This window comes from Myxocyprinus asiaticus, chromosome 30 (genome assembly GCF_019703515.2).
Source record: "Myxocyprinus asiaticus isolate MX2 ecotype Aquarium Trade chromosome 30, UBuf_Myxa_2, whole genome shotgun sequence".
In the NCBI taxonomy this organism is placed as follows: domain Eukaryota; kingdom Metazoa; phylum Chordata; class Actinopteri; order Cypriniformes; family Catostomidae; genus Myxocyprinus; species Myxocyprinus asiaticus.
In genome coordinates, this window is record NC_059373.1 from 17,149,581 (window position 1) to 17,165,793 (window position 16,213).

At 35.0% G+C, this 16,213-nt stretch overlaps 1 protein-coding gene across 2 annotated transcripts in view; it reads left to right on the forward strand.

The window, feature by feature from the left end:
- Positions 1-16,213, forward strand: part of csmd3b (CUB and Sushi multiple domains 3b) — a 715,228-nt gene that overhangs the window by 208,222 nt on the left and 490,793 nt on the right. For both annotated transcript variants that reach the window (XM_051664389.1, XM_051664390.1), the window contains exon 3: positions 14,752-14,864. In XM_051664389.1, the coding sequence (XP_051520349.1) occupies positions 14,752-14,864 (113 nt within the window). The remainder of the gene's footprint in view (positions 1-14,751; positions 14,865-16,213) is intronic.

Sequence of the window (16,213 nt, forward strand, 5' to 3'; positions counted from 1 at the left end):
CTGTGTGTTCTGTCTTATCGTGCACAACATTAAATAATACTTTGATTATTTGATTTGAGTTCCATGTTTTATTAATCTTATCATTAATTCTTTTCTTTATTTCATCTGACTCCAATTATGAAAAACCTTGTTGATGTATCTATGCTCTGAATTTTAGTAATTCTCTCTTCTAGATTGCATTTGTTATTTCAATGTTATTTGGGTCCTGTGCCAGACCGACACAGGTCCTTTAACTACAAATTCATCAGTTTCAGATATTAGTAAGTTTTAGACTAAGTCCTTAGAGATTCCCTGCTTTATCCGTTTAGTCTGATTTGGCTAAGTTCATATAGATTCTCAACTCACCGTTTAGCACCAGTCAATTAAGTTCTGTTTTACAGATTCTTGGTCCTACTCTTAGTATTCCAATTTAATTCTACTTGGCTAAGTTCTATTATAGATTCTCGGTTCACCGTTTAGCCTTTTAGTACATACTTAACTAATGGGTTACTTCTGAAGTAGCTTAGTTACAGTAAGCCAACTCTGACCATAGATTAGTAGTTAATAAGAAATATACTAGAAAACAGTCCTTCAGAATGAATCATATTAACAATTTATATACCAGGTAATAGTAATACATTCAAACAATCCAATTAAAATAATAAATCAAACTCAAAGCTATCAGTGAACCAAGCATAATAATATAATTAAAGTTGTATTCCATTCAAACATTTACCAAACATAAGAAATACAAATTGCAATTACCTGGTAGAGAAAAAAACTACACACAATGTTTACAGTGTGGATCTTCTGGCTACAGAGAGACCTTGATAAATATAAACTGCATGCAGCGGTACAGCATGGGAGATCTGCTTACAGATTCCCTGAGCTCCTCTGCCATCCTTCCTTAAGTACCAAACGATTCTATTGTTTTTTCAGATGTGTATGTTTGATGTTATTTTGGATTTGGTTAACAATTTAGGGAGTTGTAAGTCGACCTTTGATTGAGTAGGTTGTTTGATGTTTACAAAGAATGCACCTAATCTGCATACATCATGTGGTCTCTGTGTGAGACTTGGGAGGGGCATGTCCCGGATAGAATACAGTATTTTACTAAGTTCTTAAATCTTACTTGTGATTTGACTTAGCTGAAAGGGAATGAGACTGTTTTACCAGTTGCACTGAGACCTCTTGAATGATACCAAACATGTATGATCAGAAAACCTTTTACATTACAGAACAGGATAAGTCATAACTTATGACTTATTAAGAGAGCAGATGTGAGTGTGATTTGTGTTCTATGGTCCCCAATCAGTGGGGTGTGTTTTCTCAGGTGGAGATGCTCCTCTGTGTGAGAGTTTTATGACGTTGGTTCTCGCAGAGTTCTTTGACTTTCCCAGAAGTGATGCAGACAATTTTGTGACAGTCTTACAAAGGGCAGTCGATCAATGTAAACATGGGTCTTTCAAAAATGTCATTGCTGTAGTGGTCTTGCCCCTTATTGATGAATATGGGGATGCAAAAGAAGAGAGAACATGGGTTCACATGCTGCTCTCTCACCTGGGTTAAGTTTGAAAGAGGTCGTGGGCACATTAGCCCTCTAGAAACTTGCTGACATGTCGTTCATTACAGCTGGCCAGGCTAAAAACCCCATATGCCAGCAGACCCAGAGCATCCTCACTGTGACCCTAAAGGTTTCATGGGCTCAAGACTCACAAGTCCATTCACATGTGGGGCCCTATTTTAAGAGCATTAGTGTTAAGCTCAGTGCAATGCTTTAAGTCATAAGCGCAAAGTCAGTGGACATGGACATCAAGTTTTGGTATTTTCATGCAAGCATGCGCTAAGTCTAGGCGCAAGTGGGTTTGGCAAAATCGCATGCACAACATGCAAAAGGGATGGGTCATGTGCAATTTAATTCTGAGGTTCAATGAATTAGAACGGAAAATTACGTTCTTTTGTGCATTAACTATGTCCTTGATGAATGTCAGGCATAATTCTATGACAGTGACATGCTCCTTTTATATGCAAAGAAAATGTTGTTCTCGTCAGAATTTGGATGTACGCTACGTTAAATTAAAGAGAATGTAAGTATTGGCTATTAATCATTTTCATCTACTGACACACAAATCATGGCTAGTGTTAACAGTGATTGTATCGGAACGCACTTCACTTCTACCGGTCGATTTTGATTTTGATTTTGATTTTGAAAAATGTAATTCATTTATTGAAAATAAATAAATAAATTATATATATATATATATATATATATATATATATATATATATATATATATATATATATATACACAAATTACACTTTATATGAAACATGATAAATGATAAATATATAATCAAAAGTGGTAAAAAAAAAAAAAAAAAATCATACCAAATCCAAACATTTTTGTCTCTCCTTCTTCCACCAACCCATTTTGCAGTGACTTAAACATCAGTCTCAACAGCAGGTGGAAAATTACTAGAAGGCTACAAATTAAATAATTAATACAATTGTAAATATATAATAATAATAATAATAATACATAGAAACATAATACAAATAATTGAAAAACCATGACCTCTAGAAAGTTCAAAACAAATCTCAAGCGATTAACCCTGAAAAATTACAATTGTCAGGGACATTGATTGATGTTCTGTACTTTCAGAATTTGGACATGAACTTTACTACCACCTGCTGGTGGAATCTCCAAACTGCAAATGCAGGAACTGAATTTGAACTTTACACGGAGTTAAGAGGTGGTATTGAAACGTCGTAGCACAACGACCTATTTCTGAGAAAAATAGCAAATTGTGCTTTGTGCCACTTCATTAACATACGATACAACCACAGTTTGCACGCCTACACTAGCGCAAACATTCCACCCATACCCTCTTGCCTCTTGCGCTGGCATGAAAATTTCACTTAGAATTAGCGCTTTCACGAAAATTGTATGTTACGCATGGTCATAGTGTGTAGTGCTGCGCTTTGTACATTCACAAAAATAGAGCTTGTGATCTCATTTCCAAATCGAAAATCACTAATGGAAAAAAGAAATAGGGTGAGGTTTGCAAACGAATACAATGCTGGAAAATCCAGCTTAAGGTAGCTGTGTTTAAGAACATTGTAGCTGGTTTCTTGCTGGTCCAAGCAGTTTACTGTGGTCCAAACTGGTCATTGGCTAGTAGACCAGCCACCATGTTTAAAAATAAATAACTTGACCACCTTAAAATAGTTTTCCAGCTTGGATTAGCTAGAAGCCTGCTACAGCTATCAGCTTAGGCTGTGCTTTACAAGGTGAAAAACATTGGACCAGAGGAAATTTTGGAAATTATTTTAATGCAAACAAGATAAGAAAACACAAATTAAGATTCTAAAGGTATAAAATTCATCATTATGATAAGATATAATTCAGTCACAATAAACAGCGTATTTAAAAATAAAATAAAATTGATAGTACACTGCTCAAATCATTAACAGGCATAAAGACATAGGCCTTTCTCATTCTTTATTTTCTTTTATATATATATATATATATATATATATATATATATATATATATATATATATATTATATAAATGAACAGAGGCAATTCATCTTTGAAAAAGAATCAAGTAAGAATACAAGACAGAGATACATTCATTATGTTCACTTTATAAGAACGATGAATCAGACTACTTTGAATAATTACTGCCTTACAGAAAGCAGGCATTTTATATGCATGAATCATTCTGAACTTTCACTTTGTGAGTTTCTCATCCACAAATCACGCTTGTAAATACATGATAATTAATTATCCTCTTAGTTTGCTATTCATAACCAACTAATTAATGGTCAAAAACAAGGTACAGTTTAAGGTTGTTACCATGTGCTCGGAAGGAGATCAAAGTATTATTGCATACAGTATTTACAGTAATAAGATGCTTTTCCTGAAATTAGAGACAAAATACTATGCAAATGAGGTTTCTGGATTGTATAAATCTCTTAGGTGATTACTGGGAACATTGTGCAAGATCTCCACATGTCGTTTATTCTCTACTTTCTTTACCTGCAGGAAAAGCTCTCGATCAAAACATCTTCCACTTACACTACCGGTCAAAAGTTTTGAAACACTTACTCATTCTTAATTATAATATTTTTTTTCACAATTTAGAATAATAGTAAAGTCATTTAAACTATGGAATAACATAAATGGAACTATGGGAATTATGTTGTGACTAAACAAAATCCAAAATAAATAAAAACTGTGTTATATTTTAGAATCTTCAAAGTACTCGCCCTTGCCTAGAATTTGGAGACTCTTGACATTTTCTTAACCAACTTCTTGAGGTATCACCCTGGAACACTTTTTAAACAGTATTGAAGGAGTTCCCATCTATATCCCATCTTATTGGCTGCTTTTCTTTATTATTTGGTCCAAGTCATCAATTTCAAAAACTTTTTTTTTATTTTTTATTACATTTTAGTTTTATACTGAAATAAATTAATATGGTGGCATAATTATATTTTTGTCTACAAAACTAATTTCAAACATTTAAGCATAGGCCTTCAGATCAAAAGATTTTTAAGATCATGAGAAACATTTCGGTCAAGTGTTTCAAAACTTTTGACTGGTAGTGTATCTCTCAGAGTACACGAGGAAAAAATTATATATAAGTAAACAACCCAGGGCAGAGAGTTAAATAAGTTTACTTCTGCTAAACGCAGTCACCTCAATGGAATACAAGCATCAAACATTGCTAAGAAAAAACAAAAAAAATCTTACTACAAATTTCAATCAACATCTAAAAAATTGAAACATTGTAAAGATTTGACTAACAGTGAGATTTGCTATTATTTGGATACTTTGACACTTAACTATTGAAAGTTTCACAATACTTTTTGTCTTAATTTTGAACAATATACATACAGTAGGCATATCTATTAATATCTATATGAAACCTAACAAGCTTTTTGTGAAATGTTTGCTGGAAAGTGTGTTTGCCATTTGGTTTGATATTTTGTTTCATTATATAATGCAAAGGCATTCATACATTTTAAGTGTGGCTTAAGAGTCTAAATACTTATTGGTATCACTGTACCTCTTTGATAATAGATAAGGAAATATACTGCATATCCTCAAGGTAGAACTTTCAGTTACCCTGGCCATCATGTGTTCATGACTGTGACTCATTCATTTTTAGTGCAAGACACTCTACACAACTTGTCTATCATTTTTATTATCAATAATCTGATAATTACCAGCACTGAGTGTTGGTATTGTGCTTTGCAACATTATGTTCTGATAAATTCATAAAATGTCCTAGTATTTTTTTAATAGAATTTATGAACAATATATTTTGTTGTCATTGTTACTCTCTTGTAAAGATATGATGATAACAATGAAGCATTTGAATGAAAATGCTATTTAATGTTATACAATACTGTTAAATTAAATCCCCTTCATTTTGGCAGGTTTTGTAGGTAGGTTGTCTATGACATCACTACTTGCTTCATTCATACATAATTCATACATGAAGCTTAACAGGAACTGTTCAAGCATGACCTTTTCAGAGTTGTACACAAGGGCAGGTGTACCACAACTTTTATACGTGGCATACTGAATATTTTCTGTTTGTGATGTGTAATTTATTAGAATTTCTTGAAAGAGTCCCTTTAATGCATGCTAAATAATTGAAAATATTTTTATTAATTTGAGATTTTAGAGGGAGTAAAATCCGTTAGCTCAGAGTCTTTTCAAATGGTGCAATTAGATCTGTCCCAGTGATTTAAAGGGCCAGTGTGTCACTCCTGGTAAGGCTACATTAGGATGTATTTTGTTCTCTGCAAGTTATTAACCTCTCTCTCACTCTTTCCCTTTCTCTTTGCAAATCATTCCATTGCATCCACACAGATAACAAGCCAAAAACACCCACGGCTGTTGCACTTCAAAGACCCTGGTCAAATATTGACAACTTAAAATGTAATTCAGATTATGCCTCACAGGCAATTAGTTTCAGAGTTCCGACCACAAACATGTTTCAGTCACTCTTTCAGTAATTCTTCATAATGCAGATTGATTTTCAAAGGAGAACTGTTTCTCTCCCTTTGAAAAGGAAGAGAAAGAGGATTCCTGTCATTCCTCACTACTGAGTCATTCTTTTTTTAAATCGCTGTAACTGTAAAATAAATAAATAAATAAATATATATATATATATATATACTCTATATATATTAAAAAAAATGTAATCTAAGGAAGTATTTTTACAAAAGGGTTTAGTGGACTTTCAGAAATATGCAATGGTCAATTTCAGGCACTTAACGAAGTACACTTTTAAACAATTAAAAAAAATATATGAACCATTAGCTTAATTATAAACTCAATGGCAAGTAAATTAACAGAAGGCCTAAAAAGTCTGAAATAAAAATCTATTTATAAACTGTTTGCAATGCATTGTCTGTTTTTTACTTTAGGAGCTAATACACAACACCCCGGGACATGGCAACAATAGAAACATCCGTTCAAACGTAGTGAAATGATTTAATTAAATAAATAAATATTTACACTTAATTGCAATATTGTGATACAAGAAAAAATCTAATATGATTTTCATATTTAAAAATTGTGAGTTTAGAATTTTATCCAGTATATAAAGAAATAAATAAGGGCCATAAAAATGTACTTCATATTAGCAATGACCCTCCTTTGGCTGGAGCTGTGTTCTAGTGAATGTATGAAGACACACAGCACTGGCTTGAAAACAGTGTGTATATGTATTCAAGTGGCAGCAGGTACTCTAGGATCAAGTAAAATATATATACTGTCTGGCATTCAGGTTGTAAGTGAAACTCACCACATTCCCTGTCATCTGCGTATACGGTCTTTTAAAACGCTTTTTTCAGGGTAATGGGACATGGGACAGCGGGGGTGGTGGGGGGATGTAACTGAAAATAATCATTCTATCACTCTCTCGGTGAGGATTGGCATTTGGCTGATGGGATGAACATTAATAAGAGCACTGTTGAATATTTAATGCCACTGCCATTCTGCTCTAATGTGCGCCAGACTGCACTCATTTGCTGGAATGTGGGGAATTTATCAAACCATGCTGGTCATGCCAACATAGGTATTTGTTCCTGGACTATTCTAGGCAGGAATAACCTGGAGTGCTGAGTGACCCTTATGATGGTGTGGAGATATATGCCACACCAGTGTGAACTCATCAGTATGTGGATGCATGTCCATGTATATGTGCATGAAGTACATGTCCATGTGTGGCATAAAATAATGATGGTGTGCATATGGATGGTTGCATATTCACATGCATTAGCCTATAATTCATACTTGGAATAGTATTCTAAGAGCTGTTCCTGTGTCAGTTTTCATGTATAAGTTCTAGAGGCCAAGCCGCAACAGACACGCACCCAACATACACTTCATTAAGACATTTCTGGGAGATTCTGTGTCTGCAAGTCTCCCAAACCCATCTCATTTCCTTTACTCTGCATGGATAATGATAGGATTTCTAGTAGCATGCACATCAATTCAGTTAATAGTAAGCTGCTGGCATTATTCATGCAAAGTTTGCCAAGGCAACACAAGCAGGTGATTTACTTAGCGCCTAGTACCTCACTTCCCATGAAGCTGTTTGGCAGAGATGCACAGTATACAATGTTTCATATGACTGCTTTTTTAAAGGTAGTTTTGATTACATTCACTTTTTACATTCAATCATTAGCATCAATTGTTGTCTGCAGCATTATTTCCTTCTCTTATCTGCACAGTTACTTTTCACCCCCAAGGGTTTTATGGTGTACTATTTGTTATTTCACCTTTTTAATACAGTTGGCTAAACATTTGAAAGAAAAAAAAATAGATTATTCATTGTCAAGAAACGAATGGGTAATATCTGGATTTACATAAGATTTAGAAACATGGGTATTTTAATCCATTCTCTAACTGCCTTTGAAGTTTATGACAAGTTTAAAGGTTGATAATATTAAAACAAAAAGCTGTGCAGTGTTCTAAGGATATTATGCATGAGCATTTATAAATATTGCAGTCCCTGTGTGAGCTCATTAGCATAAACACAAGAAATTCTGTCCATGTGATTTAAAGTGATAGTTCATTCGATGAATGCAAATGTTGTCATCATTTACTCACCCTCACATTGTGCCAAACCAAATCTGTGAAACGCAAAAGGAGGTGTTAGGCAGAAAGTTTGGACTGACAACCGTAGTTATCATTCACTTTCATTGCATCTTTTTCCCATGCAATGAAAGTGAATGATAACTACGGTTGTCAGTCCCAACTTTCTGCCTAACACCTCCTTTTGCGTTTCACAGATTTGGTTTGGCACAATGTGAGGGTGAGTAAATGATGACAACATCATGGCAGCTTTTTGTTTTAATATTATTAACCTTTAAACTAAGGCTAACATACTGCCTAACATCTCCTTTTGTGTTTCGCAGAAGACCTTACTGTATGTCATATGGGCTTGTAACCACATGAGGGTGAGCACATAATTATAGAAATGTCATTTTAGAGAAAACTACTTTAACTCAGGTATTTAATCTTTGCACATCCTGACATGTTGCTGACCAATTATCATATATATATATATATATATATATATATATATATATATATATATTATGAGATAACTAGCAGCTCTGCTCACACATAATGTCTAATGCATTTCTGTCATAATGTGTGTTTCATCAGTGCCTGTGAATATACATTCTGCTGCATGCTTGTGGCTCGTATAATGTCTCTTGGAAAGCCGATGAAGTCAGTGCTGTCTGCATGCCCCCAAGGAGCAGGTTGACGAAATGTCGTCTTTTTGTGCATGTGTGAGCATCGGGGATTATTCTGCAGCTTAAATGCCACATGGCCTTTGCCTGTGCTTGAGAAAGCACAGGGATCTCACGTCAAGAAATAAAATGCCATAATATCACTCAGAAAGAGCCAATTCATGTTGAACCAAATATTGCTGCATCCAATTAGTTTCTACGCTTTTCTATATTTTAGCATGGTCATAAATTAATTATAGACCCATGCTTTGTTACAGTATAAAGGAATATTCCAGGTTTAATACAATTTAAACTCAATCAACAGCATTTGTGGCATAATATAGATTACCACAAAAATGAATTTTCATTTGCTTCTTTTCTTTAAACAAAGCAAAAATCTGGGTTACAGTGAGTCATTTCCAAAAAAAAAAAAAAAAAGAAAAAGAGAGCTCGCACACTTACTTACTGCTCCATAAAACCATAGATATAAGTGTAAACAATAGATAACGGATCTTAAAGATATGGTTTAATGTCAAACTCCTTATTTAAACCATCTGGAGATAATGTGCAGGGACAATAAATCCAATAAGTCTCTCTCCGGAGAAGTAAATTACCTATATCACCTCCCTTACGTGGGATACTGACTCTCTCAATGCCCCAGTATCTCAGACTAGACACTGAGTGTTTAAATAAAATAAATAAATAAATAAATGCATCGCCACTGGACTATTGTTATTAGCGGTGCATATATTACTACAATGTTTGCTTATTGTAATTTATAAAGGTCTCCTCGTCTTACCGACATATCCCAGACCACATGGACATTTCAAAAGATAGATTACATTATTTGTATTACAGCTAATCACACCCTTAACGTATTTTAATTTTTTTGCCTGTACGAGGATGGTTAAAAAAAAAAGACATTTGTTCATAAAATTACATTGTGCACATGACCCACACTTGTAATTGGCATCTGGAATATTATCTAAAAATGTTCCTCTATTGCGTGAAATTTTGGTCCTGTTAAACACTTCACCATGTTCTATATTTTCTGCCCTATGTTTCGCTTGTTTAATCCAATCCTCATTATGTCCCCTCTCTCTAAATCTCTGAAACAAAATATCATCCTGTTGATCATATCTATCCTTTTCTTTACATTTCCTCCAGATTCTATGAAACTGGCTAACAGGTAAACTTTTCTTTAGAGGTGTAGGGTGAAAACTGTCCGATCTTAATAAAAAATTTCGGTCTGTGGGCTTACGGTATAAATCGGTGGTCAACTTATTCTGATCTTTGATAATCAGAACATCCAAGAAGTTGATATTGTTATGATTGAATTCCAATGTAAATTTTAATGTTGACTGCTGTTATTCAAGTAATTATAAAATTCAATCAATTGCTGTTCATTGCCTGTCCATAAAATGAAACAGTCATCAATGTAACAACAACAACAAACTCATATATTGTAAAAAATGAATCTGTTCAGAATAAATACATAGCGACATATAAATTGGCAAAATTAGGTGCCATAGTGGATCCCATGGCTGTATGTTGGCCAGATGTTTGAAGGAAATATTTCCTACTGTACATGAAGTAGTTGTACTTAGTGTTGTAGTACTCGAGATCGGTCTTGGTCTCAAGACCACTTTTCTTTTTTTTTCTCCCCTTTTTCTTCCAATTTGGAATGCCCAATTCCCAAAGTCCTCGTGGTTGCGTAGTGATTCGCCTCGGTCCGGGTGGCGGAGGACGAATCTCAGTTGCCTCCACGTCTGAGACCATCAACCCGCGCATCTTATCACGTGGCTTGTTGAGCGCATTGCCACGGAGACATGTGGAGGCTTCACGCCATCCACCGCGGCAACCACGCTCAACTCAACACACACCCAACCGAGAACGAACCACATTATAGCGACCATGAGGAGGTTACCCCATGTGACTCTACCCTCCCTAGCAACCAGGCCAATTTGGTTGCTTAGGAGACCTGGCTGGAGTCACTCAGCATGCCCTGGGATTCGAACTAGTGAACTCCAGGGGTGCTAGCCAGCATCTTTTACTACTGAGACACCCAGGTCCTTGAGACCACTTTTTGAAGGTCTCGATCTCGTCTTGGAATCAACCGCATTTTTACTCAGTCTTGTCTCAGTCTCAGACAAAGAGGACTGGGGATTTTATTTCAAGACCGGTCAAGACCACAACTGCGGGGATATCACTAAATTGCCTGTGCATTGCCCGATTTATTTGTTAACATCATTACTGTGATTGGATGTAAATCTTCCTGCTTCATATGCAAGCAATAACTTGACTAATTTCTCATTTGAAATTGTTATTACTGTTAACAGCTGTCACCCCTCTCCGCCCCCCTTCACACGCACTCCAAGAAAGTGGATGCGGGAGACAGGAGAAGAAACTGTGGCTGTCTGAAAGATGTCAGCCAAATCTGTAATACAATTTGGCTACCTAAACCAGTGTTTCCCAACCACTATGCTCACTAGTATGCCGTAAAAGATTGTCAGGTGTGCCATGGAAAATTATCAGATTCCTCAAAATAAATGAATACAGTTTTTTCCCGGTATTTTTGTGAAGGCATAGAGACGGTAGAAGAGTTTTAAAGTTGCCAATTCAGTATATTTTCCATTACAAAGTATTTTATGCAATCAGTTTAAATATTTTGTCCATCATAACATTATTGTTCTAACAAACTCTAGTCTGCTGTCAAACGCAACTCCTCACATGCCCACAAAATGATGCTTCACACTTGTAGTAAAAACATTCAGTCAGTGAACTGAATGAATGAATAGAATATAACAGGTGTATTGTTTTACTCAAAGACTAAAAGCTGTTTATTTGTGCACAGCATAGAGTTAGATGTTTGAACAGATGTGGCTTACTTGTCGCGTTTCTCTCATAAAACATAAAATATGAGAAACTGTTACATACGATTATTAAAAGCAAATTCTCCTGTTTTAAACAAGTCCAAAAACACCGATACGATGTGTAGATTCTGAGGTACTGTAATCTTCACGGAGCACGTTTGACATCTGAACCGGTGAATGGAGGCCGGGCGGCTGCTCTTGGGTCCTAGTACCTGCAGGATCCAAACTCTGTCCGTGCGACTTGTGTGTTTTTGACGCAATTTTGACCTGGTGCAACTTATAGTCAGGTGCGACTTTATTTAAAATACAGTAAATAAATAAATGTATTTGCTGTGCCGTTGCAAGAATTAATTTGCAAGAACAAATCTACAAATTGGAAAAGACACAAATTTGTTGGTTTTTCATTATTAATTAGCGCTCTTGGCATCTGTGACCTCATTATACAGTGTCCCTATGTTACTTGCATTTTCTGCATAGCTGAATTTCAAACATTACGAGTTCAAGCTACTAGACAGATGGAAAACATGGACAAGTTCTTGAAAAGGAAAACTTTCGACGATGGTTATGTGGGATAGTGGAGTGCCATGGGATTTTTTAATCGTAAAAAGTATGCCGTGGCAAAAAAAAGGTTGGGAAACATTGACCTAAACCACGAAGAGTTCATCTGCAAAAAAGCGTCCAAAAGAAAACACAGCAGTATGTAAATTCTGCAATGCAATGCTTACCGAGATGGCTGGGACCACGTCAAACTTTTATCGGCACTTAGAAAGGAAGCATAAAGAAAGATAAGCTAAGTGTAAGTGATGCTAGCGAAGCTAGCTAGCTAACGTTAGCAATCTGCCTCTTGCTGCATTCCATTCAACTCAGGAAGTTACTATATTGTTTAAGACAGAGAAAAGTGAAGACTTAAGTATTGAATAATTGTTTGATATATTCTGTACTTAATTATGGTTTCTAGGGGAAGAGTCATCGAGAAAACCTGATGCGATGCTTGCACAAAAATGTTATTGTTTTAGGTGGATGGTAAAACTTGGAAAAGGAGTGTTGAATAAAGATGGTTAAGTTGATTTCAGCTCCTTAGTGTTTGTTTGTATTTGTTTGCTCATAGAAAACAAAGGAAAATTCACACACATACAATTCACCTCTGCAATGCCTTTTGATTATTTTATCAACACATTTCTCATGTTACACCGATACACACACACATATACACTAACGGTCAAAAGTTTTGAAACACTTGCCTGAAATGTTTCTCATGATCTTAAAAACATTTTGATCTGAAGGTGTATGCTTAAATGTTTGAAATTATTTTTGTAGACAAAAATATAATTGTGCCACCATATTAATTTATTTCATTGCAAAACTAAAATGTAATTAAAAAAAATTTTTTTTTTTTTTTTTTTTAAATTGATGGCTTGGACCAAATAATAAAGAAAAGCAGCCAATAAGTGCCCAACATAGATGGGAACTCCTTCAATACTGTTTAAAAATCATCCCAGGGTGATACCTCAAGAAGTTGGTTGAGAAAATGTCAAGAGTACATGTCTGCAAATTCTAGGCAATAACTTAAGGCTCTGGGAGATGAGTTTGGGTGGAGCCATTAACAGCATATTGTGAACACCAGTGTAATCCATGGGACTCAATGTTGAAATAGACATCACAAATTTTGTAATATAGTTCTGAAGAAGACTCTTGTGTTGGTCGAAACATTAACCACGTGGTTATTTATTAAAATATTTTTTTTTTTTTTGGAGCAGTAAGTAACTGTGCGAGCTCTCTTTTTTGAATTTTAAACATTGTTTAGACTCAGCACCTTACAAACATCAGTTTGGTGTGTGTGTGTTTTTGATATACTGAGGCACTTACAATGGAAGTAAATGGGGGGCCAATTCAATTTTGAACTTTACTAACTTTTTCAAAAGTATAGGCATACACAATATCTGTGTTAATATGATTTTATTGTGATAAAATTGCTTACCAATATTTTCTGTGTAAAGTTATAGCCAATTTTACAACTTTGTTGCCACGACAATGTAATGTCAACAAGCCCTAAAATGACTGTAAAAATGTCAATTTAAACAACTTAACAGCTCAAATTATACACAAGTTTTGACAGTAGAATTAATGTAAGTGCTTTTATAAAATTCTAAGCTTCACATTTCTGCATTCAAATCCTCCAAAAATTGGCCACATTCACTTCCATTGTATGTGCCTCACTGTAGCCTTGACTTTGGCCTTTTATTTTAAAGCAAAGGAAGGACGAGTCAAAATTAATTCTTGTGGTAGTCAACATAATGCCACAAATGCTGTCTATTGAGCTTAACTTGTATTGACACGGTATATTCCTTTTATCGCTTTGTGTCATCACTGAAGAAATAGCTGGAGCCTTAAAACACATATTCAAACTTAAAATATTAAAATTCACAACATAGTTTTAATATTTTCATAACAGTTTATATTGCTCCGTGTTACTAAACAAAGCTGTGACACGAAACATTGAGGATTTTCACCATGTCAAATCCCTATTCATAAAGATTTGTGATGGCAAGGCATTGATTCGAGATCATATCAATAGTCAATACTGTCTGTATTTCAAAGACCTGTGTTTTTTTTTTTAATGTGTAATTTCTGCGCCATTAGTGGCACCAGATGGAATTGCATGAGTAATGACGGTTATCAGAAAGCTTTTCTGAAAACTCCCGTCTACCATTGGTTGGGCAGATAGACAGTCATGCCCCAAACTCAGGCCATTGGTTGAGCCAATGTTTCTCAAACAAACAGAGCCACATTGTTTGATAGTGCCACAATGTTTACACTTTTTGGGAAATGAACTTGTGAATGGCATACTTGTAGTTGACTCATTTTAGCTGGGGAGAAAATATTTACACATTATTATTTTTTAAAAAAAACATTTAAATGGCCATTTCAGCTTTAAAGATGTTTAAAGACGGGTAATGTTGTGTGTTCACAAATATAGAAATACGTATGGGTAGCAATTACAAACAGCACTGAGACTTTCTAAACATGCAATATGTGTGAACATGCAAAGATGGTACGTGTACAATTTAAACTGTTTGTTTATGGGATCTTTATTTTATAACTTAATCTTTGTTCTCTCTTTGCTCTCTTTAGGTTAACAGGTTTCCAAATTCCCCCTCCCATCACGAGCACTGGGTCTGTATTCTCCCTGAGACTCACCAGTGACTTCGCCGTGAGCGCGCATGGCTTTAAACTTTATTATGAAGGTAAACTTTCCAGTCTGTTCTTTGTTGTGGTGTGTCCTGTCAAACTATATTGTCATTTATTACAGCACACATCAGGTGAAATATACAGTCTGAACATTAATTAGGAGCTCTGCGAGTTAAGACTACTCTTCCATCTGTGCCAATCATAATTGTGTTTATTAAATCTCAATGAAGGAGTGGACTCTGACTAAAGACCTCATCACTCCCCATTAAAACTCATCAAATTACTGCTGGAGGCCTTGCCCGAAACAAAGAATACTCATACTTTTAGACACCCGCTGTTTAATTTCCATGAAAATACAGTGGAAGAGCATTGTGTCACATTCTATTTCATAAATGCTACATGCTATCTAACGCATAGTGATGGGCACATGCACTTTTGTCTCTCTCTTTAATGTAATGCATTTTTTGTTTTGTTTTTTTCCAGTTACTTGGCTGTGAGCCTTGCAGTTTATTTATGGTGGCCTGCAGTCTGTAAAGTTTGTTTTATGAAAACAACAATGCTAATAAATAGAACATATTTATTAAGGTGCATTCATGAAGACACACACTGTGCCCAGTCAATAAACAATTAGAAATAAAATATTTGTGCATTATACTCCTTCAAAAGATGTGTTATAATACATTTTTCATTTAATCTTTGAATGTACATGGCCCAGCCTGATCTCATGTAAATTACATTACCGTGGCAATATTTTTGCAAATTAAATTACATGCTTCATTAAATGTTTCGCTGCAGTTTCTCAGTGAAATGTCCAGAGAGGGGCACCATAAGCGAATTAAATGGTGTCGTAATCAGATGAGGTTTTAAGGTGAATGTTCCATGTTTTAATAAATAAAACGTACCTGCCTAACCTAAAACTTTTACCTAAACCTAACCAATAGGGTTTATAAAGTCAAAATCAGCTATTTTACTCATGATTTATGTGAAAATGGATAAAACGCACAGTTGTTGTAGTGCCTTTATTGTTAATTTCACCAGGAAACTGTTGTTTGCAAAACTTTAGTTTTCTGATGCCCAAAATAAATTCTGTGCAGTTGAAAAAAAAAAAAAGAAAAAAAATAGAAAAAAAAAATAATAATAAAAAAATAAATAATAATAATCTGTTATTTGCTACTGTATGAAATCAATTTACAAAAACATTTAGAGTGAAACTTTGGTTATAGTACTTAATAACTGCATGACAGAGCAAGGCTTTGAACTTCTTTTCTTATGAGAGCATTTGGCGGCTGGATAAATGGGAGGAAATGCGCACACACTACACATATTAGCTTTGGGAGTGTGTCGGTAGCAGGGAGATGGATGAGTGTCGTCTTGTTGGTGTGTAGCAGAGCTGCTCTGCTTGTCT